At 39.9% G+C, this 27309-nt stretch overlaps 1 protein-coding gene across 19 annotated transcripts in view; it reads left to right on the top strand.

Annotated features, from left to right (window-relative positions):
• The window catches only part of PTPRC (protein tyrosine phosphatase, receptor type C), an 81222-nt gene that overhangs the window by 25318 nt on the left and 28595 nt on the right, over positions 1-27309 (top strand). For 2 of the 19 annotated variants that reach the window (XM_046944233.1, XM_046944235.1), the window contains one exon: positions 8353-8502. The exons of the other annotated variants lie outside the window; for them this stretch is intronic. In XM_046944233.1, the coding sequence (XP_046800189.1) occupies positions 8481-8502 (22 nt within the window). In that variant the 5' untranslated portion in view covers positions 8353-8480. The remainder of the gene's footprint in view (positions 1-8352; positions 8503-27309) is intronic. 19 annotated transcript variants of the gene reach the window in all.

Here is a 27309-nt window from a genome sequence, read left to right as displayed (position 1 = left end):
CTTAGTCTGTCCGCTTCCCCCACTTGAAATAACAAGCTTTATGAAAACCTGGAATTCCCAGGTGCATACTTCTTAAAAACTTAAGTGTAAAATCGATAGGAGAATGTGCCCTAATATCTGTGCTTTCTGATCCAAAAAGTCATACTAACATACCTGATGTGATGCAACCATGATGTCTTTGCAGCAATGAAAACAGAACAAAACAAACAAAATAACAGCCAAAAAATCATTTGCTGTCTTTACATAAATAAAAAAGAAAAAAAAAGTTATGCTTGCAAGCATTTTTTTTTTCCATTAGCTCATTAATGTAGACTTCTCCCCCCCCCCCCTTCCACAAATATATTAGCAATTTAGCAGCTTTTGAAAAGCTTCACTCACTGCTAAGCCACTTCCTTTATTTCAGGAAGCTACATAATTGCCTGATAGCTTTCAGTGTGACTTTTTTATTTTCCACGTAAAAAGTACTGACTTTCAGTAGGCACACAGAAATCTGAGGCTGTGGAGTCTCTCTGGATGTTTCCACCTATAATTTTTGTGTTTTCCTTCTCCAGTCATCAGCTCCTGTATTGCTCAGGCAATGGCTTGCAGACTATCCCTCTGGAAGGAGTTTGGCAGACCTAATTTTTAAGTGACAGAACTTAGTAATATTGGCCTGTTTTCTGTGTATGGTAAAAGAACAAGGGGGGAAATTCAGGCAGGAGGGTAGCTGTTAAGGTAGAAGAAAGTGAAATCTGTTATCTCTAGGACACTCCCTTTTCACGTCTTGCAGCCTTCAAATGCTTAATTCAAAATCAAGAGTTGATGTATGCGTAGGGCTGCATGCAGGGCTGTATGCAGGGCTGCTCGCTTCCCGGGCTGTCTCAGGCACAAACCAGTTCTAATCAGTAAGCCACTCGGCTTTCTTACAGTGGGGTACATAAGCAGGACAAGTTGTTCTGAGTGCTGCACCACACCAGCATGGTTATGTGTTTTCTAGACAAGAATTAGCTACTCATTTGGACCAAATATGTAATTTTCTTCACCTGGTCCTACACAAACACAATATGCTGATGGCTGGGATGTTGGTGTGGGATTTTGATTGATACCTGCAGATAAGGTGAGACGTTGGTGAAAAGCTAACGGGATTTTCTTACGTAATATGGAAGAAACATTTGCTAATCATTTTGTGTTAACTTACATCACTGTATTACCATACTAAGAAAGTTTCACCAGTATAAACCTAAAGCTACAAAACTGCTCTGCAGAGGCTGAAGATCCAGCTCTCAGTGGCAGAGAACCATTTCCTTTAGTTTTAGTTAGTAGAACAAATCGGCAGTGATTATGCTAGAAAGGTCACACATGCAATGGAGCAGAAGAAATGAGGGGAGGAAATGGCATGAAGTGACTTCTTAAAATGTTCCTTGCATCGGGAGTCAGGCTTTATTTGTTTGACTTCAATGACCTGTCTGTAAAACTGTCTGCCTCCATGAGTGTGTATGCGTGCATGAAACAAGGAGGCAGCCTGCATGCTGAAGCTGTGACTGCATTGTATTAGTGCATGAAAGTCATCTTATTTTCTTTTCCTGAGCAACTGCGTTGTAGCAATGAATGTACCATGCTGGGAGCAAGCAAAGGAGACCAGCAAGCCACAGAAATGTTCTGTCCTCTGTTTACACTCTTGATTTAGTTTTAAGAGTTCATAGGCATACATCTGCCTCCCCAGGTAGGTGGGTGAATTAACTCACACTTAACTCTGCTGTGTTGGCTTGATGTCTCATCATGCTCATTTAACTTCCTCGTTTAGCACTAGTTCAAGTGTTTGTGTTACCCTGAATTTTGCAGTACACCTCCCCAGTCCTGCTTCTGTCTCTCCCCTTTGTCACCATCCCTATTCCTCCCATGCTGCCAGCCACAGCACAGGGGGCAGCCAAAGAGGGGACACCCAATTTGGCAATGGAAAGAGGCACTGCAAAAAGGTATTGTATGCTGGGCAGGGCTTGCTAGCAAGCGTTCAGCTCCTTGGCTGGGAGTCAATGCCTTAAAACCCCAGCAAGAACAGCTGTGTGTTACAAGAATGGAATGGGTTAGCTAGGGTCAGACAGAATGCCTGTGTGCTGCTCCAGGCAGAAGCAGCCTTGGGCTGGCTTCTGGGATCAGGACTGCCCACCCTGTCTGGGGGTCACTGGCTGTCCCTGAGCTCTGCTGCCTTCTGCAGCGTGTGCAGATGTCTGCTGTTGGCATTTATTCATCTTTAATCGCATATGAATAAAAATCAGTTTCTTTTTTTTTTTTTTTTAAGCAGAACTTCAAGAATGTTTCTGGGGTAGTAGCCTTAGTTCTTTAAAGCTAAGGCTGGGCCCTGAATTTTTTCTGTGCAAAGACAGGAGTAAAAAGTCTTAAAGTGGCAAAACTGACTTCCTGCTGTAAATATCAAGATTAAAGCTACCCAAACAATTTTGAAAGCTGTCCTCCATCCAACCCTCATTCTTACTTAACTTTTCTGAGGCAGTTGTACTGTGTGTTCCGATATATTTCCAGGCTACCCATATACTTGTAAACAGATCATGTTCACTGGGGCTTCTGAAACTGTTAAAATATTTTATCTATTTCCAGGTTTCCTTCTCTTTCAAGTAAAGCAGTTTGGGGCCCTTGGTGCTGGGATTTTAGAAACTAGCTGTGAGCACTTCAGTGCCAGCTTACATTATCCATAGTGTTGTATGGCTAACAGAATCCACTTTTTTTCTGCTCTTTCATGCCTCTACTTTGCAGTAAGTACTTCCACAATAAGTTCTTCCACTTACTCCCTCTGTGACAGTACCTCTTCGGCTAGCCCACTAGCTTAGTTTTCTACTCTCTAGTTTCAAAGACTTCTTTTACGATCTGTCTGTCCTCCGTTTGTGATCCCAGTGCCCTGGCACAGAACTCTGGAGGTATCTTTTGTTGTGCGTGAATGGTTTGTGTTTGTTGTTGCAAAAATCTGGACACTGTGCAGCAATATTTTTAATTGCCTTTTGAAATAGACTCTTTTCCCTGACAAAAAAAAAAAAAAAAAGATCAAGCTAGCTGCCTAACAGAAAAGTGAAGCTTTACAAAGACATTGTACAACACATAAGCAAATAGCTGCTTTTTATGACGAAGCATATCCAGCTTATACAGTCTGACATACTTTGTACTTGGGGAAATATAGGGCTATGGGGAGTCTCAATTGTATGAAAGGAAAGTTTATGGATAGTAAGGCCTTTCCACAGAATCATGTGCATTGCCTGTGAAGGGCGTGTTTAACATCTTATTAGCTCCTGAACTGTTTTCTGTGTGCTTGTGAGTTAAGGCATATGTAGGTGGAGAGAAGGGCAAGACAAATGGCAGAGAGTAGTTAAGCTTCTGGAATAAGATGTAAGAGACAGAAATCAGCTACAGTCTAGGCTGTTAGAGAAACTCGTGACATTGTCTTCATTTCTCCAGATCTCAGTTTCAACATCTGTTAAGCTGAAGCAGTAATAGTATCATGTTGCAACATACAACATCTCAGTTCAATATCTCACGGATGTTGTCAAGGGGGAGCTGATGCTTTTGTGCCAAGGCGTACTATGCTTAATGTCAGCAAATCTGAAATTCTCAAAATTGTGATCATGTCAACTGTAGTTTCCATTTTAAACAATTCTAGATGAAATAACGGAAGTCAGTGAGCACTTGTGAGACACAGGAACAGGGCCACCAGCTTTGTACTTCCACTGTCTGCAGATGAGATGAGACAAACGTGCCAAATGGGCCACAGCTGCAAAAGACTTTGCGTTGCAAAGCATCCTCCACAGTGCTGTGATGTAGGTCTGTTAGGAGTTTTAGTGGTAGCACTTATATGTCAGCAGCTCTAGTGAAATGCAGGCCAAGCTGAATTCATTTAAAATCACATGCTCACATAACAGAAGGAAAAATGGCCAATACTGCTACTGCAGCGTATCAGCTAATCATGATGCATCTCGGAAGTCTTAAAAGACATGCAGAATCATGTGCACGTGCACCTCAGAGAAATCTCTTGTTTTTAAAGAGGTTTGGTTAGAGTATCTGGAGGATTTCTTTCTTAATATTTTCACTCTTTCTTGGAAGATTTAAATTATAATGAAATGTTTATTTTATAAATGCATAGAATTTTTTACATACACTGTACTTGATGGCAGTGACAGAATATTGTCTCTTCTAAGCAATATACACGTTCCTTCATCCCCAGTAATGATCCCCACGTCTGCACAATGTATCTGTGTAGGTAAGTGGAGAGAGAAATTTACGGTACTTGAGGCTGCCCAATATGTAGATGAAGCAACTTAGCATAGTTTGCAGTTTCATTAATGCTTCTGTGCTCAACTGTGCTGGCTTAACAGAACTGAAAGACATTTCTACATCCTCCACACCTGCAGTCTAGTGTTCTAGCCTGGAGTGTGAACTGTGATTCAACAGTTTGAAATAGCTGTAAGGTTCACCTAGTACTTGATCTAGTGGTTGGCAGCCCTGCCTGTGGCACGGGAGCTGGAACTTGATGATCCTTGAGGTCTCTTCCAAACCAAGCCATTCTGTTATTCTGTGATTAGCAGCACTGCTGGTTTTGCTGTCCTGGATTGCCAGCTAAAGAACTTAGAAGTAAGCATTGCTTAAGAGCTACACTATGCACTCACTCTTGCTCTGAGAAAATGCTAGGTATTATAACTGCTTAATCCAGTGTCCACTTGGTTCGGTATATACTAACAGAGAATAGAATGACTAAGCACAGAATGGAATAAATAACAGTGGAATGAATGCTGAATACAAGAGATGCAGTTCAAGTAAATGAACGTGAGATCTATAAGGAGTTCTTTATCCCTCATACTAGTTGATAAAAGTTTTGTAGGACTTAGAGAACACTTATGAAACTTAAAATCCAGTGAAATTTGACCTCCCAAATTTGCCACTTAGTACTTCTCTGAAGGTTTACCTGTCTGTTCATGAAGATTTTGAAGTGATGAAATAGGCAAGTTTTAATATGTTTTTAAGATAGCATACCATTTATGGAAATCACCTATGGAAGCCTTTAAATGAATGCAGGATGTACTCGGTTCATTGAAAATCACAGCAAAGCTCAGGATATAGTGTTCTCACAAACATTCCAAGATCTGAAGGTTAGATTATTAACAAGGATAGCAAATGAGCCTCATTTGTCTGTCTTAATGTGATTAATGCTGAACTTAAGGGCCACTTGACATAAACTGTTGACAAGTTGTGATGTGGAATACTGATAGCCAAAAATCATAGAACCATAACGCCACTAAGTTAAGGTGTAGTTTTGTAGCGCCATTCTGAATAAGCAGAGAAGCTTTTGGAACAGTAGCTGAGTTGAGTTTGTTTCAGTGTCGGGAAGAGAACTGTGTACAACGTGGAAATGATTCTGCTCCAGAGATGTCAACAAGTGTGTTGTCATTGCAGGAAAGTGCCATAAATGGCAAGGGAAATTGCTTGCAAACCACAGCTTCTAAAAAGCGCTCCCCACTGAGCAATGAAGGCAGCCCGGAGGCACTGCGCATGCCAGAGCGGCCATTTGCAGCTGCTGTCTCTGCAGTTGATGCTCTTGGTTTCTTTTCACGAGAGAGCTGCTTCTCACCCAAGCTTTTCCTCTGTGGTGCTGTCAGTGGAAAGTCTGCGAAGGCAAGACTCTGAAACTTTCAAAAGTCTTACAAGGTTTATTTTATCTTTGTGGTTTTCTCTGTGGTTTGCTGATTTTTCTTTGGTTTTATATTAAAATAAGAAGATAGATTCCACTTTTTTTTAAACCTACCTGAGATTGCTAAAATCTAAGTGCTTTCCTGTGAATGCTGCTTGAGGAGACACCCCTGCTTCCACCTGTCATTGCAAAACACATGGGATCAGTTTTTCCATAGGAGAAAATTATCAGATTTTCAGAAGATCTCCATATATTGATCACTGATGTGAAAAATCTGAGTGTGCAGCTGCAAGTTAATCTTCCCTGAAATTTTTGCTGCAATTGTGAATACTGAATACTTGGAAAGTTGGGAGGGAGCTGCTCCTGTATGTGTGTGAGAGATGGTACTACCAGTGTTCACAGGAGTGCAATGAGCTCAGACATGTTCAAACATAGCTTGGGGGTGAGGTGCTCTACTACCATAGGATGAAAAATGGTCTTGTCCACAAAGAGTTTATGGTCTAATTCTGGACAGCTTGGACCTTGCTTAAAAAAGAATGGTATAGAGGGATGAGGGAAAAGCAACAGTGGCACATGTGCCCCATCAAACAACTTGCATAACCCCCTGTGCTATTTCCTTTTCTGAAAAAGTGATGCTCAACATCTTATTCAGTGCAGTACAGAACTCAATAAATTGCTCCCAGGATTCAAACTAAACTCTCCTGCATAGGTCCATATGTTGTAATTCCCATACACACACTTGCACTTTTGTTTGGGAGAGCATATAATCTCACTCCTCTGATATTCAATTCCTACAACAGATACTCTATCTACATAAGATGAGCTAACATGAATAGCATCTGCATATGAAAACAAGGCACTGCATTTCATGTTCTGCTCAGTTCCAAAGATTTTGATGTTTTGAACACTTGAATATGTGAATGCTGAATACAAACAATAGTATATAAAAAAAAAAAAAAACGAATTCTGACCCGTCATTGTCCTGAAATATTTGCTCAGACTAGGAAAAAAAATCATACTGATATATATATATATATATATATATGTATGTATATGTATATATATATATATATTTTTTTTTTAAGAAAAAAGAGCTAGAAAGGACAGAATGTAGAAGTACCTTTTGGGTGCACAGGATAACATCCTGTTTCTTGGATATAATATGCTGAACTTTGTAGGCAGGAGCTCGAGGAATTGCCTGTAATGAATTCAAGTTTGACATGGATCCATAGTACGATATAGAAAATTACTGAAATATTTGTTGAAGCCTATAGTTTATTTTGTCTGTTTGTTTTATGCAAGTGTTTGTGGAATTGGTTGTTGCTCATTTGCTGAGTTGGAGTTCTTTGGGGCCATAAGAACTTTCAGGTTTGAGATGGCTGTAAGTGTGAGTAATATGATTTTGTTGTGAAACGCTAAGGATTTGCTATGGCTGTGTTTGCTCTAAAAGTAGTTGGTCATAGGATATGGCTGCGAGTAGACTTCCAGGTGAAACTGATGTAATAGCTGTTTATTAATATTGTCTTGCTATAAAATCTGAGCTCTATCTGTTCTGTCATCTTATCTCCATAGCAGTGAGCAACACATGTAGCAGGAAATGGGTGCATAACCTGCTTCTCTTTATAAAAAAAAAAAAAAAGCACTTAAAATCTTTATAATGGTCTTTGAAAAGCTCTGTACTGATTGATAGAGTAATAAATCTTTTAATCTGTGGTTGATACCAGATCTTCACAGTGTTATTAGATGCAATCATCTTTTAATGCAGTATTTTGTAGTTAGAAGCAATTTAATGTTCAGAAAGCAGTTCTGATCAGATATGAAGCCAAATGATGCTAGTGGTTTAAGAGAAGAGATGGGGTGCCGGGACAGATATGGCAGTGGGGAACAGGGCAGCTGGAAGGAGCAGGTGAAAGACATGAGAAACTGATAGAAAGCCAGATGTAGGCAAGAAAAGATGGGAATGCAAATGGTCTGCTTAGGGATCAGTGGGAAAAGGTGAGTATGTGATAGGAAACAAAAGCCTGAGGACCTGGTTCTGACTAGATAAGACAAGAAGATAGCTCTGTTTTGATAGAAAACATGATTTGCGCAAAGACAGTTCCGAAAGGATGTTTGTAGCTAGAAGTAAGAGGAATTGTGCATCTCTGTGTTGTACTCAGCCAAAGTTCAAGTTCCAAAACTTTTTGTCTGTCAAAAATTTCTTCAAACCTCACTGATAAAAGTCTTCTAGCACTGTCTCACACAAAAGGTACTAATCCTGTCAGTACTCCCTTAACCCCCAGAGGCAGACCTGAGAAAGGAGAGAGAGACACAACCGTGCTGATAGAACTTGGGGAGAGCAGCCTTGTGCCCTTTCATGGCATTTCAGTCCTTTTCTGGTGGGTTGGTTTTGGTTTTCTTTCTTTTTTTGTGGGTGAGCAATATTTTAAATAACTGCAAAATCGCGTACATGAAGGTTGCAAAGCTGAGCATTCACTTTGCAGGGAGCAGCCTTGTCTGTATCACGTATGGCAGCTTTTACTGTCACTTATTGTTTTCCCATGGTACAGTTCTCTTTGTGCAGAGAATGAAAACATATTTGGTGTATAGTTCAGGTTGTGTTTACTGACTCATCATTCAAAACCTTTTCTGCAGCAGAAATATTACTTTCCTTTTATGATTTTCAGTAGTATTTTTCATCGTTTCAGCACTATCCACAGATGGATTTTCTTACTCATTATGACAAAATGATCTGAAGAAAAAGCTTAATAATGTGAGACCTAACAAGCACTACATTCTTAAAAACATCCCTTCATTTAATGTGCTGTTTTGAAGGATGCCCCTTTGCTGTAAATCAGGTTGGTATAGTCAAGATAAGAACCTGTTAAATGTGGAGCAGTAGTTACTGGTTGCTGTGTGAAAAATTTAGCCTAAGATGGTTTTGTAGCCTCACACAGGCATTCTGAAATGAGCTGGAATATAATCCTGTTACCTGAACAAGCGTTTTGCTTTTTAGCTATGAGATTTCTTTTCGTGGTGCCCTGCCTTCCTAACTCCATGGTTCGTGCACAGAATCAGCAGAAGGTATCTGCACTGCATGCTTTGGGGTATTTCTGCATGTGCTGGAGCAGCCTGAGATCACAGGCTGGCAGTTCTCAGTGAATGTCCCAAGGTTTTAGGAAAGGAAAAGAACTAATGCTTTGCTCTGACAAGGCAAATGGATGTTTCCTAACTCTTGAATAATCCCGTTGCTTCCCAAACAATGTCTTCTGAAACAGCTTGTGTGTGTAGGATTGTATTACAAAATAGTAATCATGCGTGTAATTATATCACATATATCCACAACTTTCTGGGGAGTAATGTTGTGTTAGTTGTAAAAGAATCATATTGATTCTTCTGGATTGAAAAGGACAACAATGATCATTTAGTTTCAAACCCCCCTGCTATGTGCAGGGTCGCCAACCACCAGGCCAGGCTGCCCAGAGCCACATCCAGCCTGGCCTTGAATGCCTCCGGGGATGGGGCATCCACATTATCCTTGGGCATGGAGAAAATTGAACTTCATAGCTACTCTCTGGACATGTGTAACATAACTCAAGAGCTAGTACTGACATTGTGTTTTGACTGTGCTGGTTTGTTTTGCTAAAACATCCAGTTCTTTGCAGCAGGGTATTGCCAAGCTCGCCCCATTCCTGCAGCTCATGACCCAGCACAACTCCCTGGCAGCTGTCTTTCCTCATTACCTCTGAGGTTTATGAATTTTGACTGATGAAACTGACTTATATCTTTAGTGCTATTGTTATTTTGGCATAGGTTTCTATATTGTTTATCAAAGTGAACATTGCATTTGTTGTTTATTTGAAAGTGTTTCCTAAGGTATTCTTGCTACCTGCAAAAAGGAGCAAAACTTCTTAAAGGTTTCCATTTAGTGGGGCACAGAGCTGACATGAAAGCGGCGGGGGAATCCTGCTGAAGAACATCCCAGTTCATAATCAAATCAACCTCTAGCATGTTTTCAGTTGAAGTCTTTGTTTTTATGTCTTTATTCAGCATCAAAATTTGCTAAGTTGAATAGTGGTACAAAATTGAAGTGCCAACTATTGTATAGCAATATCTTTTCTCAAGTATAAGAGATGTTAGAGGATGAAAAGACAGGTGATTTTTTTTTTTCTTTTTACTATTTCAAGTATTATAAAATTAAGGTCCCTAGCAAATTTTGTGTTGCTGCCATAACGCCAAAATAAGAATCAAGTGCTAAAAATATTTTGATCTCTCTTGCTCCCATTAGAATCCTTGCAGCACAACACTTTTGTCAGTTTTCTTTGTATTGTTGTTGAAGCTGAGAGAAGCTTTCTTGATGGATAGTGTGGGCTTTCTGAGGATCACCTTGGCTCCTAATTCCCTGATAAGTTTTGGAACTTTTAACCTCTGGAATGGCGTACAGCAAATGCATGGACATATTGTAACTTGTACAGATAATTGCAGTTTTGATGTCAAAATAAACTATAGGCATGTTATGTTGTCTCTGCTTCCCCCACGCCCCCAAGGAAATACTTGCAATTCTTTCCTACACAAGCGATGCTTAAATATTAAGGGCACAATTGCTATTTTACATGTTAGTCTGAAGAGAATGAAAACCTAGTGACCAACTTCCAGCTTTTTAGGACAGAGAGAGTTTTGGTTTTTTTTATCATTTTTTCCCTCACTTTTCTCCAAGGAAGCACTTGCAGTCTGTTGCTCTCTAATGACTCATAGTTTCTGATGTCAGCCAAAACTAGCCCAGAACTTAGCTCTTCTGGTGAGTTACCCAGTGCTGGCTGGTTTGCTGTGTGGTCACCCGCCTCCTGTCCCTGCCTCCAGATGTTGATTAGGGCCCTACAGTGGGAGAACCTGACAAGATTCTAATCCTGAACGAGGTTGAAGTTATACAAATAATGTCCTTTGTTTTCTCAGTGATTATATCAGATGCATTTTAAGGGACAAGCACTAGTACTGATTCATCAAGATAGAGGTAGCATTTTTATCACTCTGTGAGTATGGAAAATTACCTGACCTTTGATGGATGTTTTGATAAAAGCAGACACACAGACCTATGTTGAGTTTCCAGGAAGTGTAGGCAGAATACTATCATTCTTCCACTTAGAACAACAAGAGGCAATTCTTGAAGAGGAGGGGGAGGAATTCTTGCCCAAAGAAGTTGCTGAGAATGTTTTTTTCTCTATGGAATAAGCATATTGTGCATAACCAATGCAGAGGGAAATAAACAATATCTAGTTAAGAAAATTCTTTTTCCGGTCAGAAAAGTGCATCAATAATCAGTGAGATCCACTACTGTAATTACTATTTAAAAGTTTATATTTAAGAGCCAGTTTCAGTTGGATTCTTTTAGAGTGAGGATAATACATGTCAGTAGCAACCTAAACAAACAAGATTTGGTCCCTTTTATGTATTTAGACAGTAACCATTCAGTATTCACAAACTGTTAATGGCACTATAGTTCTTTATAGTGTGTGGTTTTATTTATTTAATTAGAAAAACAGTAACTCTTCCTGAATGCTGAAGGCTTTAGAATAGGTTCAGAGTGCTGACATCCAAAAGGTCACCTAGGAAGGTGGTGGTTGAAAAGAAATACCCTGGAACTTTTTCCAAGTAAGAAAAAGCAAAAAGAGGAGGGGAAGTAAAAACATATGATGAGCAATTTTTAAAACTTTGAACTTCTAAGTAGCTTGTAAATTTCATTTTTATAAAGCAAGTAGCAAACAAGCAAAACAAAACAAAAAACAAAAAAAAACCTGAACAATGCAGAAAGAAGTGTCTAATACTGATTTATGTGCAAAATAATTCATTTAATGAGTCTTAGCAGCTCTGTGTATCAGCTCAGTCAACTGCAGAAATCCTGGTTTAACCTTCTGCTTAAAGTACTTGTCCCTCTAGAAGAGGGTAGCCACAAGAACTGGTCCTGAAAATTAGCAACGACTAGCAGGGAATGACACCTTAGAAAATCCTTCTTCCTGAAAGAAGATTGCTGTTGGCTTCAGAGGAAAATCTGCTTTCAGGCAGAGGCATCAAATTGGAGTACAAATGAAAGGGCTGCTTGGACAGTGGGGTAAGATCAAAGAGTGACACCTTGCAAATGTTCTGCAGCCATAAGCAAGTTAGAGGAATGCAAAGAGTAAGTTAAAAGCAGGGAAATAATAATGCAAATAACACCAGCCATTTTGCAGCATTGGTCCTCTTAATAAGTATACTTAATTTCATAGTCTGGATTTGTTTGTGGTACTGATGGAGGCAAACTCAAATGAGAATTAGTACGATCAGGGCTATAATGATAGGTCTTAGCAAGGTGAATTTCTGTTAAAGGTGATTTCTGCTCTCCTTGTAAAAGAAATTAAAATCCAAAACCAAAACAGTTCAACCATGCTGGAGAAGAACACTCCTGATGTATGCCTTAGGTCAGAGTCATACGTCTCTTTGAGCCCTGTCTGCATGTCAATCTGAGCGCACATAATAGCGTTTTCACTGGGGGTGAAAATGTTATGATGTGCACGTGGTTGCAGTGGTGGTGCAGCACAGAGACAGATGAGAAGTCTCACTGCAGGAAGCATGATCGTTAGGGAAATTATCTGTCACAGAATTCATTGTAATGCCATGTTTCAGAACAAAAAGGACTTCAAAGCTTTTAGCTCAAAAACAAACTCAAAACCAAACCCCTATGACTTCTTCCCATACTGAGACAGGAGATTTCACTCATAATGAAGAATACTGGGAATGACTGGCAGCACATAATGCTGAGTATTTGAAGTATTGGATGTTGGTTTCTTGTTTGTAGGTTCCATCTAGAAGCTTCACAGTGCAGTTGCTGGAGAAGAAGCCAGTTTGACTGCAAATAGATCCTAGCTTGGTTTCCCTGCTTTTTTTTTTTATGACACAGTGCTTTTTATGTACCTGCTTTCTGAATTTCAGTTCTTTGATGATTCTTTGCCTAAAAATAATTATATTTAATATGATTTAAAAGTCCAGTGTTTACAATCTTACTAGTATATGTTTTTAGTATTGCCTTCGATACATTTATTAACGTAACAATCAAATTGGTGAGCAACAGCTGAGCTCTTGTCTCCTTTACATGTGAAGTCTTGCTATGAGCAAAATAGCACAAGTCAAAAAGTTTCCTTATAATTTCCAAACTGGGACAGGAGTTTTCTGCACAGTACAGAAAAAAATAAGGTCTGAACACCACGCTGTACACATTCTCTGTATCTTGGGGAATTTTGAGGATTCTCTGGAGGCATGAGAATTGTTCATAAACTGCAAAATCCATTTCCTGCCACTTTCTTGGCTCACAAGGCCAGAGGCATTTCAAGGACACAGCCAGGTCTGTTGCAGTAGCTCTGTGCTGTCAACAGACTATTAATTTATCAGAATGAACTTTCTGTATGTCTTTATATAAATATCCTTATTTTCAATGGTACTTATGGTCTACCTATCAGAGAAAATTCCTAAAAATCAACCAGTTTCTTTTGCTGTTCTCTAACGTTTGTAAATCTGTTAAGCAGGCAGAAATAATTGTTTTATTTTCTCAACTTAACACATTTTTCTTTCAAGAGGGGGAAAGGGATAAAGCCTTGTGGAAGCAGAAGGAGGAAAAGAATTTTTCTCCATTCGTCATTTGCAAGCAATGTCCAGCCACTTCTTGGGAAGGAGGGCTTCAATACACATAGTCGTTGCACTTCCATAATCACTGTCCCCCTTTCTTGTTCTCCCGGAATTTATTTTTTAGCATGACATCATGCACGGCAGGGTATCCTATGATCAGTTCAGGTCAGCCTTCTTGGCTGTGTCCCTTCCCCTCCTCTTGCTCCCCTGGCATAATGCATCTTGTGAGGTAAGGGGGTTTGGGAGTCAGCCTGGCTGCTGCGCCTTCTCTGCTCAGCGACAGCCAAGATGCTGGTGTGACAATGCTGTTCTAACTACAGATGCTGTTGTGGGGAAAGTTAACTCCATCCCAGCCGTATCCCCCAGAAAATGCATGCAAAGGAAGTTTTGGAAAGACTGCGTATAGTTTAGGTTGACTGAAATACGATCATAAGAAGGAAAATATAATTCTTTTATTTTAGAAGTAATCTTGAACTGGTATATCTACTTTTGACTTATGAGCTTTCTCAAAAGCAGGTCTGCAATGGTGTTTCTTGGACAAAACCACAAAAGGGAATAGATATCCTAGGCAATAGTGTACACTGTAAATGGTACACCAGCCCTGAAACCTATTGATCTGAAAGCTTTGCCTGGAAGAATCATCTTTTGGTAATGATCAATTGTATTGCCAGCTAACTAGGAAAAGAAACTGGAATATTTCACTGTTACTCTGTAGGCTGTTGCGTAGTTAAAGAAAAATCTCATATTGAATATACTTTATTAGTAGGTTGTAAGCATTTTCTTAAATTCTTTCCCAATCTCTAGTTATCGTGGCCTACTCTCTACTTGAGTGGCTCTTCGTGAGGAGCTGCAGCTCTTTGTCCCTGCTGGAAGTAGTGTGGATGAGGTTGTCACAACTAGGTTAGCCAGCGTGCCAATTTGGAGAAGACACAGTAGTACTGAGAGATAAAAGTACATCAGTTTGTACTGGACAAATCAAATAGTCCTAGTCCAGGAGAGTCTCTGGATTTTCGGTGTAGAGTTCATGGAAATTAAACCAGAAATTGTTATTAATTAGATGATAACTGTCTCATACTGTGATGTTTTATGATGCTTGTGTTGCTGTAGACATTACTGTTGTAGTACTCTGTAGCTAAAGAGGTTTGCTGAAGATGAAAAGTAAGTCATTAGGACAATTACTCTTTCTGGTAATTTTGTTTTGCAGAATTCTGTGTTTTCAAATGATGTAGACTGAAGCACTAATATTTTTGTACATTGCTACTATTCAGCTTACCTCAGTGAGGAAGTTTACTCATTTGCGGGTTGACAGGCAGCCTTGCCATGGGAAGGGGAAAACACTAGCTTAAAATGCAAGCTTAGAGCTAGTTTGCTAAGTACAGACCAGCACGCTGCAAAAGAGAGATAAAATTAATGCACCCACATCCTGTGATACCATAAAGTTCATGCAGGCGGCCATTTACCAGGATGTGAAAAGAAGTCCATTAGTTCCAGACGCTACTAAAACACCAAGCTTAAGTTATGCTTGATTTGCTGCATATAGTGGAAAGCAAGCCCTGTGAGCAAGCTCTTCTGATGCAACTTGGACTCTTCCTGCTGGTGTCAGAGGAAGAGAAAAATTCCATCTGTATACTTGTCTGCCATATTAGTTTTGCAAATTGAGTATGTTCCTGTAAATGATAGTTAATCTGGCTCTTGTACATGGGTAATCCGTATTTGCTCTTATTTCCTGAGTCATTTCTTATTCCCGATCAAAACCCATAAACTATCCAGCTTTAAACTGTGAAAAAATTGCAACTGTCTTCTATTTCTGGAGTACATATACATTTCCAATGTTACAGACTTAATGGATATTGATATTTTCTTTCTATTCTTGTGGTGGGCAGGGTTAAAAGTAGGAATTGGATTTCTTTCTTTATCTTTAATAGAATATGATTAAATGGAACTAAATGGGTGAACTTGAACATTCCTCTGAAATTAAGTTGGTTATCTTCTGAAAAGAAACAAATTTTCATTAAACTTGCTAGTCTATCTGAAGACTGGTGGAACAACGTTCTGCCAGTGAAATCTGGTCAAAATCAAGAGGATAATCAGAGTACTATGGCCATGTCACAGGCTTGCTGGACAATCAGATCTAAATTACTTTATAGAAGGCTGAGCCATCTTTTAGATAGAAATATTTGTGCTGTGGGGACATTGTCAGTAGAGGCAGAGATGAGCTTGATATAAGCAGATGCTTATATCACTATATTATATAAACTATGCCAGGCAGGAAGAGATCAGCCCCTTGAGCACTGGGGACCATTGCACCAATGAGGCAGGTTGCTGGAAGTGTTCCAGAAGAAGCAGAGAATCAGAAACCATCTGGGGAGAAAAAAAAATAACATGGCAAGAAGTAACCAAACGCATACGGCTTTTGCAGTTTTAGTTTTCCCAACTGACAGTACCATAGGTTGGTGCACGTGCACAAAGCAACAGAGCCCTGTTGGACCTACAGCTATCCATGAACCCTTTTTATAAGGCCATTAGTATGTTAGCACATAATCATACACTATTTTAAGTGTTAGCATTAATACATGGCCTGGAAAGGACCACATGAAGACATTCTGTTGGACAATGTTACTACAATTTTGTTCTATTAAAGTTCTCACAATTGTTTTTCCACTTCCTGGTGAGATGGTGAGTTGCAGTGGTTTCTATTTATTTTGTGATAGCTTTAAATTTCTCCCAAACCAACAGATGCAGAGCAAGCAAAACTGTAGACTGAATAATGGGTAGACATCAAAAATGGCCTCTCAGTTTTGTCCTCTGAGGTCCGGAGGAAGAAAGTTTAGAGTACGGTAGGAACCCTCATATGGTTCAGTATACAAATATAAGTAGAAGTTGATTTATTCTGAAATGCAGCTGATAACCCATAATAACTCATAGCCAAGTAGAACATGACTACAAGATACAGCTAAGGAGACAGAGGTCCCTGTACAGACAGTAACACCGCTAGCTCCATAAGCAGAGTCTTTATAACCACGCTTGGGAATGTGCTGCCAAAGCTCCTTAGGACTGATGAGTTAGAAGATGTTTTTCATTTGCAACTACCAGTAACTTAAAACTGTAAGTGAAGACGCAATTGGCTACGAAGCCATTGTGCTATCTTTGCCCAAGGTAAGGCACCTGCACTTCTGCCTGGAGAGCAGATGCTTTGGCATTCCTCATGTAGTGTAGACACACACTCGCAGGGTGAAAAGCACAGTCAGATTGTAATTGGTCTTGCGAGAAGTGGCTTGTGAGGCCAGGGCAGTGGGATCCTGCTCAGCCATCAGCCTCTCACTCACCTCATAAGCAGGGCCTACTGTGGTTAGATTCCCAGTCAACCACGTGGAGTATGGTGTCTTGTTTTCTTGTGACCTCTGGAGAATGCTTTCATAGAAGTTCAATTTCTGTTCTCATTCTTCAGGAACCATATTCCTTCAGGATAGCTCTGCCCCAGGCATCAACCAAAATGAAAAGAAAGCTTTTTTTTCAATTTTATTTTATACCTTCTCTGTTAGCTGAGCAAAACGTCATGTATTCCTGATCACGGAGCTTCTTACAAAGCCATTCTGTGCAGCAAAGCAGGAATTCAAAAGATGGTACCTCACTTTTTAACAGATTTCTTCAAACTTTTTGGATATGATACTATTCTTAAAAGTCCAAACAGAAAAGATGCAGCTTCTTTGAGTCCTTGGGTATATCAGTCTCAATTGTTCTGCTAAAGTTGGGCACAGTTATAAATCATCTTCTATAATTTGAATATGAATGAAGTTTGAAATTTTTAGGCACTGAAGATGAATTGATGAAGTTTGGCTGCAGGTGCTGTAGATTGTGCAGGGTTTTGATTGTAGTTCAGTTTATCTATGTAGCTCCTAACAGCGTGCACATCTGGTGCAGACCAGCCTGCAGAATGCTCGTCGGTTCCACACTGGAGCTGGTCTATGCACACCAAGCAGAGAAAAGGCTCACGCTTTCCCTAGCCAGCAGATCTGAATGCTGAATTAAGCCCATCTGTATTTGTTGGTGAGGTGTTATTAGGGATGTGTCACATGCTTATGCCACAGACGTAGCAGTCCTCATTCAGAACCTCATCTGAATTTAAACTGCAGCCTTAATTCCTACTGAAGTCAGTTATGAATTTCTGTGTGGAAATGTATATTTACCAGAAATTGTCTTTTTTTTTTTTTTACTTTGTTCATATAATCAAATTTGTGAGGCAATATTCAATGCTTTATAGATGTTCAGTAATCTCTGATACATTCAGAATATCCGGTGCATTCCCTTACTTAAAAAGGAAAATGCAGTTGGTTTACCAGCTTGTGTGGTGGTAAATTCATCACTGTTTCAGCCAAAGGCTGGAAAAGTATAGACTGTCAAAGAGCAAAATCTTACTCACATTTGCACATACTGTGTCTTTCTGTGTCAGCTTTTCCACCTGTCCTCAAAGGAGACATTACACATGCTCCTTCCAAAGGGCTCCATCTGTGTATGTGTGCATACAAATCGCTACTCACTTTACTGCTCACGTAGCTTTTCTGACCTCCCACTTCCAAGTGGGAGTTGTACTTGTGAGATGTGTAGTGCCACTACATACATCTTTCTTATTATGAGACATCAGAAATATTTAGAGGTCTGCTAATTTTCCTGGCCTTTACACTTCTGCGTCTATAGCAAGAGTTTAAATTAGTTGGAGCATGAAATTGGATGTTCTCTTGGCTTTGGCCTCAGGGCTTTCTCTGGGTCCCTATACATCGAAAGGTCCATAAAACTATTTTCCTAAATCAATTCTTTCCATACTTTTTTTCTAGAATACAGCCCAATGCTGCTCCGTAAGCTGTTCACCTCCATTGCTTCTGGTGTGACATGAGGTGCAGGTCTCTTCTCCTGGGCGCTGGCTCTCTTTCCTGAAGAGGCAGAGCACAAGTTTTGCAATACAGTTTTTGAGGAAGTGTGAGAATTTGTACAGCTGTACATGGCATTCTGAGGAGCTCAAGTTCCAAGTATTTCAATCTTTGATGTATTATAACTCTCTCTGTTTGTGCCATCAAACAGGTGTGGGCATAATTGTTTTTTATAGCACCTCCAGGTCCTTTGACTGCAAGCTTCGTGGTTCTTAGTGAACTTCTAATAGCAGTATGCCATCTTAGTAGGATAGTGCCATTATCTTTGCTTTGCAGATGATATTACAGAAGAGGAAGGTATGTCTGGCCACTCATGCAGTAGTAAAATGTGGAATTGAAGCATCAGCTTGATCACTGGGTAGGACTTGGTCACAGTCCCAACTATCCTTATGGTATCTGAATACAAGATGGATTTCAGTCTACCCATCAAATATAGGAAGTTTGGCTAATTTCTGCTTTCACATAATAAAATTTAAAAAAAAGAAAAATAATTCCATGTGGTTTTCCATAAGATATGTATATAAATAGCTCTTAGCTGACGATTTTTCTAAAGAATATTTTCAGTAACAGTGGTAGAATCTGGTCCTTGAGCAATACTTCCTATTAGCACTGTGTGTATTTTACTGCTTTAAATTGTAACCTAACAAGAGTACAGTTGACTTAGCTATTGATTGGTGAATTCCATTTATCATAATACTTTACGAATAACAAAAATGTTATTCAGTTGTGTATGTGATAAATGGTGTTCGTTTAGCTTTGCTGGTCATTTATGGCCTAAACATCTGGAGGGCAAAAATAAAAAGAGGTTGGTGACCGAGTGAAATTGCTCTCTCTTGAAATGATGTTCGCTGGCTGCGGCTGCTGCCCAGGGCAGTGAGGAAGCTGTCTAGCAGGCAGTCAGTATGGGAATGGCTCTCCAGTGAGCCAGCTGAACATTTCTCCCCACTGAACTCTATCTTTTTACGTAACAGAAGCTAGGCATCTATCAGTCAGTTAGGATCTTTCTTGATGCTGCAAGAAATCTGGGTCATGGGAAGTGTCTGGAGGTAGTTTGGAGCAGTGCTGCTTGGTGATGCCTCACTGGGGTTTTGGCTCTTGGGCACAGGAACTGCTGCAGGTCCTGTTAATCTTGGAACCAGAAAGTGGATGCTAGATTACTGCAAAAAAACGTTTTGGTTTTTTTGGTGGGTTTCAATAGGACCCATTTATTCTGACTCATAAATCTGTGCTCTAGATAAAGGTCCTTCAAAGGCTGAGACTGCAGGCAGAGGAGTGGTGTGCAGTGCTGTGCATGGGAGGTATGGAGCAGTGGCTTGTGCATTGCTCTGCTGTGCAGTAGGGCCGCTGGATTTAGGTAGTGTGGGGCTTTTCAGGCATGTGGTTTGTCATTTGAGGATCCTGATTGTAGCACAGACTTTTTTTAAGAAAGTGTGAACACCTATCTCAACTTTTATATATTGTTTTTCCTTTGTAAAACAAGAAACGTTCCTCTTCTTCACCTTGTCTAAATGAAACCTTTCCTGGCACAACCTGTCTCATACAGCATCCATAGAATATAGCACTGAGTAGTAATTCTTGTGATAGATAAATGTTGATATTTCTGCTCTGTAAATAAAAGCTAAGTAGGAGGAAGCAACCTTACCTTGAAAGTTAGTCTTCCATCTAAACCTCTGTAATGACTGAATGTGATACACATTTAATGTTAAAAAAAATATGTTAAAGGAAATGTTATTGTGTCTTTCCACAGCCTGCATGATTTCTTTCCGTTTTTGATAGTACTTTGATCCTATGTTGTAGGAGAGCCAAGTATTTGCAATGCTGGGGATGTCAGTTGGAGAAATAAATGTTCAGAGCACCTGAAAATCAACTATTTATTTCTGTAAGCTGCGCTCAGCACCCCCAGGCCTCTTAACTGCATTATATTTGTTCGAGTCTTTAACACAGCAACCAATCAGAAACAAGTATTAGTACACGGAGGAAAGATCACAGACAGGTCTCATTTCTTGAAAGAAATGTTGATTTGTTTTTTAGAATTGCTGGCTGCATCTTTTTGAAACTCACTCGCTGAAATGACATTCCCAATAGGTACAGAGCTGTTGATCCAAGGATTTCATATTAACATACCAAACAGGAGGTTTATGATTTCAACTGACTTCAGATTATCAGCGGCCAAAATGCTGCAATTCATATTACGTTAAATTGTTTATGGTTTGACATCTGAACTGATTAGGAATAGTTTAGGGAAACAGTTCTAGGGCTTATTCATTTCCTATTGCTGACAAAATTATAAGAAGTAATTTGCAGTCCGGGAGAGAGATGCAATGCAAAATAACAGTTTTATCATGAAGCAGCGCAGAGGGTGGATACAGAAGTTAGACATTTAAATAAGCCACGGTCCAATGAGATGGTCTAGGATGAAGAAGTTTGCCCTCACCTCACACTCTCACCAATAGTCAGTTCTCAGCTGCAGCCTCTGTCTCTGCTCAAACCTCTTGGGAACTCAACTGCCTTAAACTATGCTCAGTAGCTCCCCAGAACTAACAGACCAACAGAAGTGGCAACTGCAAAAAAAAAAAAAAAAAAAAAGCCATAGGAATGGAGGGTGCCACAGGTGCATATCCTTTCTTACTGCTACTTGCTGTAAGCGGTATGCACTCAGCAGTTCCACAACCAGACTATACTATTAAGCCATCAGTTTGGACCAAGTGGTTTTTTTTTCTGCTCACAGTAAATTTGGAAAAAGAAGATCAAGGAAGGGACAGCAGAGCTGGAGGAGTTGTAACTGAAGTTAGGGACTGGTCCTTGATAGAAGATGGTGGCTCTTGGCTCTGTGCATGTGCAAACACTGAAAATATGCAAAAGGGGAAACAAACGGTAGCACATCTTTTCTTTTGGAGATATCACAAAATTTGCCAAGCAAATATCACAGCCAATCTTACATCCCTCATGGATCGGTGTTTCGTAATGACTGGATGGTAACCAACGCTTCACAGTTAACTGTTTCATCAACTTTTGATAGCTTTCCCTCTTGGACACAATTCACATCATCCCAAATTCTCCCTGCAAAGTGTCCTCAACAGTGTCATGTTAATGGTACAACTAATTGTACAACTAAAAATAATTATAAAATGCAAATTTGGCAAAAAGGAGTTTAATAGGGAAATTTCATGACTGCGCTAGAGAAGTTGTGGTTTAGCACTGAGATAGGTCTGATTGCTTGAGCATGTGGGTGCTATGGTAACACAGTTTCACCATTTGGAAGTGCTTAAGCTCAAAACCACAGTATGCTGCACCCTCTTCCTTTTGAGCAGGGTTCTGTAGAAGAAAAACAGAAGTAAACAGCATGAGAGAAACCACAGCGCAGCAAAGGCGTCGTTAGCTGCAGTCGAACAAGTGGGTTACTGTAGCTGAAGTATTCCTATGAAGACCAAGGAGGGCATTTAAAATGCAGTGCAATTGATAGAAATGCCTTTCTTCTGCCTGATAAATGCACTATCTTCCTAGATATTTCTTAGCTTGTAAGAACTGTGTAACTGGCAGAATGCATTTGAATTAGTGCCTTTGGGTTATGTTCTACTGCACATTTATGGTTTTGTCAAACTCCAGATATTGTTTGTAGCAGATGTTTCCATAAAATTAATATTTCTAGAGGGAAATTTCTGTTTACCTCTGCATTTTTTTTCCTCTAGGAAAAGTAAATTAGAATCAGAAATTTCTGTCCTGGATTAAAAAAAAAAAAGATTTCAGATAAGCTAGATGAGCTGAGGAAAAAAAATATTCCAGCATTCGTTTTATGCTTTTCTTCTTACGCTTTCCTTAAGACAAGGTCTGTATGATAGCAGAATTTATACTTGGTGGATGTTGACAAACTCTGATGTTTGTAATTCCCCCTCTTTCCTGAACCTACAATGTTGTGTTCCTTCTTGTATCTGCTAGCGATAAATTCTTCTTAATTCCACCCCCTGCCCTTGTATTGATTTCTGGTCTATTTGAATTCATTGCTTTCTGCTTAGCTTTCTGGTTGGTTCTGGAACTGTGAAGGACAGAGGCAGCTCCCATCCTGGAAGCTAGAGAGCAAGGAGAAGGTCATGGCTGTTGGCAAGCAAGAATAAGCATTAATTTTAAAGGTCAATTTTCATTAAAAATACAGCACTGTATCCTATTATACTTAGCTGGTGTGCAGACCCATGCTTACTCCTGAGACACGGTTTTCAGAAGGACTGTGCCTTCTGCAGTGGAATTCAGGTCTGAGCAAAGGTTCCCCTGTCCTGGGAAGGACAGAGCCTTTGGCTCCCCAGAGGTATACGTGTGGCAGGAAAGAGCTGGCAGAATCACACTCTTAAACTGTGATTGCAGTATTGTAAGGAACCGCAATGGGAACAATCAATGGATTTGTGTAAAAGGAAACAGTCTGAGAAACTCCCACCAAAACTGTTCAGTTTAATTATCATTTTGGAGAGTCAGAATGAATGCTTACATCCTGATGCCAAAAGGATATGATTGGCAACCTATGATCAACACACTTAAGAGTTTTTCTTAGTTTAAAATTTATAGTTCCAAATTTTTATCCCAAAGTTCCAAATGAAAATAAATATCACAAATATTTCCTGTGTGAATAGAAATTCTAATTCTCAATTACTTTTAATCCTCAGCGTCTCTTAAGTTTGCAGCATTCCTAGGACTGCTGAAGTTTTTTATCAGTTAGGATTATGCATTATTTTGAAGTGCTTTCATGTCTCCATCCACAACAAACAAAACATTTGGCATTTGTTTAGGAGCATCTGAATTGTCCCAGTTTCCTGGGAAGTTTCTACATGCTAAATTTGAAGGATTAATTTCTTCTTTCTTTTTAACTCAAAGCATGCAAAATCCCACATTGGTTTTTTGCGTGAACTGTATGCATCTTTATTTTAGTTAATTTTCAAAAAGCAGCAATTTTTCCAGAAAATAGGAACAGCTTTATTTTTCTTCATCAAGACACAGTGAAGTGCAGCTCTGCACTCTGACTGTGGAAGCACTTTGGCACACATGATTCTCCTTTTAAAATTTGAGGTGTTCTTTGTGGTATAGAAATACTCAGACGTTTGAGTGTTTGCAAGCCTACTCATAGGTTTGCCCAGGTTTATTTATAAAGTAGCAATGGATCTCTTTATTTTGTGTTTGTGGCCAAAAGAAGCAGTAACATCTCTGGCTCTGATGCTCACTTACTTTAATGCCCCCTTAGCCGGCTCTGGCAGCAGAAGGGAGCCTTAAAGTAGGTGTGAATTACATCCTATTGCACTTGAAGTTTAAAAATAAATCCAAGAAGGGCGGCTGGCAGCATTTTGTAAGGCTCCTTGCCTTACTCACCCTTCACCTCCCACTAGGAACTGCTCTTTTTTTTTGCAGTTCAGGATTGGCTTGCAGTGGAGCTGACTAATGTCTGTGCTCTTTGCTAGAGGACCCCCTCAAAGAGCTTTACTCCATCTGAGCAAGACCACATCCTGTTACTTTCAGTGCAGGCGTGAAGAACCCTGCCCCTGCTGAAAGTGTAAGAAGGGGGAAGACCTATTCTGGACCTACGCTGGCTTCTTTGTCTGAAGCCCTGCTAGGTGGGTGGTGTGGGGTCTGTCCAATATGCCAAAGGGTAGAGAGCACCTGGGAGAGGGCGGCAGCTGTGCAGAATCACTGAGCATTTCTGGCAAAGGAGCCCAGACTCAGACACAAGGCTGTGAGGATTACTTACTTCCTCGGCCCCTCCTCAGCTCAAGCAGAACCACAGAGTGCAGCTGGATGCAAAGAGCCAATAGGTATGGCACCACGCTAGATAAAAAGCCAAATGCACGGTCAGCAGAAAGGGACCCTCCTTACCTCATTTCTCTGAGCTGTGTGCACGAAAGGACCCGTGTACGACCTGCCTGCAAGCACAACCCTACTCACAGCAGCAGTGCTCTGGCCTTGGGCACCTCCAGGGATGGGGCATCCACATCTTTTCTGGGCAGCTTGTGCCAGGGCCTCGCCACCCTCTGAGTAAAGAATTTCTTCTTAACATCTAACCCAAATTTTGTTTCTTTTAGTTTAAAACTGTTCCTCCTTGTCCTATCGCTATTTCACCTATAAGAGATAGGTCCCCTTCCTGCTTGTATGCTCCCTTCAAGTACTGGAAGGCTGCAGTGAGGTTTCCCTGGAGCCTTCTCTCCTCCAAGCTAAGAAAGCCCAGCTCCCTCAACCTTTCTTCATAGGAGATGCGCTTCAGTTAATGTGTTTTTGTCCATAAAAACATTAAGTTTTCAGGCTTTTAACACAGGTTCTTCTGATTTTGTAGTAGGAGTTTCTTTTAATTACACACAAGCACATGAAGCATGTGCTGGAGACTTCTGCTTAAAGAGGTTGTACCTTGAAATGCACCAACTTTTAACATATCCTAGACCTTAGCTGTCTGCTCTTGGGTTGCTTGTTTCTTGCAAATGGAAAGTGTTTTCCCTTTATTCTGCCTTTCCTTAGAGGACATCAACTAACATTAACTTCTTAGATGAGTACAACCATGGTTCACTACAGCAGGTCCGGAGTCATGACTGCAGCAGTGACAAAGCTGCTCATGCACCTCCAAATGTGACCTTGCAGCTTGTTCTCCTTGGGGTTTAAGATGTTTGTGGTTGTTAGGTTTATTTTTCTGTAGCCTGGTTTCTTTCAAAGTTATTCTTTTTACTCTTGTTGAACACAAAAAGACTTCTTCAAAATATAATATTCCCATGTTTCAATCTCAGGCCCTGAATGCCTTCAGGCTTTCAGGAGAAAGTATGATTAGCTCATCCAGTTTAGGAGTATTTCTTTGAGATGCTGTCATCTCAGCTAAAACCTTTCTTTTAAGCAGCAGCTGTACTCTTGTCTGCCAACTGATAGTGAGACATTAAAGAGAACCAAAGGAATTAGCCAAGCTGCCCATCTGCTGGCAGGATGTATTGGTGGGATGTTTTTGCAAGGTACCTGGCCAAGGCTAGAGCTGCTCGAACACTATTGATAGGTCGTAAGTCTTTTGGTTAAGTTGGCAGGAACAAGCCAGTGGCCAAATTAAGAGAAGGCAAAGGGAGGCTTGCATGCACTTTTTGGTACTTTTTATGTACTTTAATTCTTGCACTTGGATTATCTGAGGCTATGCTCTGTATATTATCTTAAAAACAGCTTCTTAATGGATGCACTTTAAGATGAGAGAAAAACATTTCCTATTTAAACCCATAGCAACGTGCTCAGTTTGGTAATTGTCAGACTTTGATACTGCTCGGCATGGTTCTGGGGGCCTGAACATCCTTATTCATTTTAAAGATATTCTTAGACTTCAGCCTCCAAGTTTCCAGACATGTTTTAGAATATAAGTGTGAGCAAACAGTTTGGACTTTGCAGTTAACTTTGTTAACCAGAGGTTGGCTCAGATGTATTTGAAAACTGCGGCACATTTAGAGAAAAGTAAATTAATTTTAGCAACATGCCTGCTCAAACTGGAGTATTACAGTTTGTTTGTTGGGTTCCCCTTTGTCCCTTCACTTTATCTAGGATCTCTCTGTAAGTTTTTGTCTGCCTTGCTGTTTGAGAGGACTTCTTTAGTGTTTTGGTGCCACCTACTGAATTCTTATTAACTGCATCCTATTCCATTGCTATAATAAATAATAGCATTGAATCACAGAACAGGAGATTTATAAACTGCTCAGAATGGCATGAAACTGCCACACAGTTCTGTTAAAATGCCAGTGCTTATTCCAAGATAAAAAGGGTAATCTGGGACTGTTATTTTCCAGACTGCTTTAAGAAGTGATTTGCTCTGCATGACCCTGGTGTGGGTCAGACTGGACAGGACAATATCCTCTTGTCATCTCTCTCCAAACTTCATCAGGTCTTTGATTATGTGTAACGTGTAGTATCTGTCACCATGAGCAAGCAAGAAACTCTATTTACAGTTGTATCATCGTTCCTAACTTGACAAGGGAAAGAATGAGGAAAATGGCTTCCACAGGAACTGTAAGGAAATCAGAGAGACAGCCTGAATCACAACACGGTGACAACGCTTTTGCTCATATTACCCAACTTAAGTCAAAAGAGGGAATCTTTAAGTATACATTTTTGCCTCCATCACATTTCCATTAAACACCTAGAAAATATTTTGAATTGTTTCATTAGCCACTTGGCGATACTTCAACTCCTTTTATTATTATTATTTTTTGAAGTGAAAGTCAATCTGTACAGATGCTTACAGAAAGTAAATTCTAAGCATGAAGTATACTTAATGCACTGAAGTAAGGTGAGGCTTGGAAGAAAGGGGAATAATTGATTCTTCTGCTGATAAGCCAATTGAAGAAAGAAAAATCATATCATGACACTGAAAGTGACTGGGTGCCAGCTTTCAAACACTGAATTTAAAAAAATATGAAGATACTTGGAGACTGAATAGATTATGGCAAATATGATTATTTATGTTAGCGTTACATGGTTCTTTGGCAGCTTAATCTATATAGCTAGATTATACGACTGTTGTTAACAAAGTTTTCAGTACTCACCTGAGATTTCAGATGCTGAAGGTACGTTGATGGTTCAAAAGATCATCTATGTTTTTGCTTCTTAACTTTAACGGAATTGTAATGGAGAAGGACTAGCAGCAAAAGGGCAAGAAAGGAAAAACACAAGTGGCAGAAGAGAGATGACAGTTTGTGGACATTGACAGCAATAAGTGTGTGGACAAGTGGAAGCTTGCTTGTTATTGGAAGCATGGCAGTCGTGTTAGAGGGAGATGTCTTCAGGAAGTGAGCAGGGCTCTTAAGCTTCTTTATTCAAAGTGGAAGCTTCTAATCCTCAAAGTAAGCAAAAGATACAGTGATGAGGACAAACTTCTGTTTTGATGGTGGAGGCTCCTGCAAGTTGTTGTTCTCACAGTTCCAGCCATTGTCATTTATTTTGGTCTCTCTTTCTCCTGATATTACATAACACAAATCTAGAATGCTTTTGGTCAAAGTTTCAAAGCAAAGTGTTAAGCTGAGGTTTATTTTTATAGCTGTGAAAAAGTCGCAGCTTCTAGCTAAAATCAGGGAGTAGTTTATAAGAGGTTAACTTAGAGATAGC

The sequence above is a fragment of the Gallus gallus genome, chromosome 8 (assembly GCF_016699485.2).
Source record: "Gallus gallus isolate bGalGal1 chromosome 8, bGalGal1.mat.broiler.GRCg7b, whole genome shotgun sequence".
In the NCBI taxonomy this organism is placed as follows: domain Eukaryota; kingdom Metazoa; phylum Chordata; class Aves; order Galliformes; family Phasianidae; genus Gallus; species Gallus gallus.
This window is presented reverse-complemented; position numbering and strand designations above follow the sequence as displayed.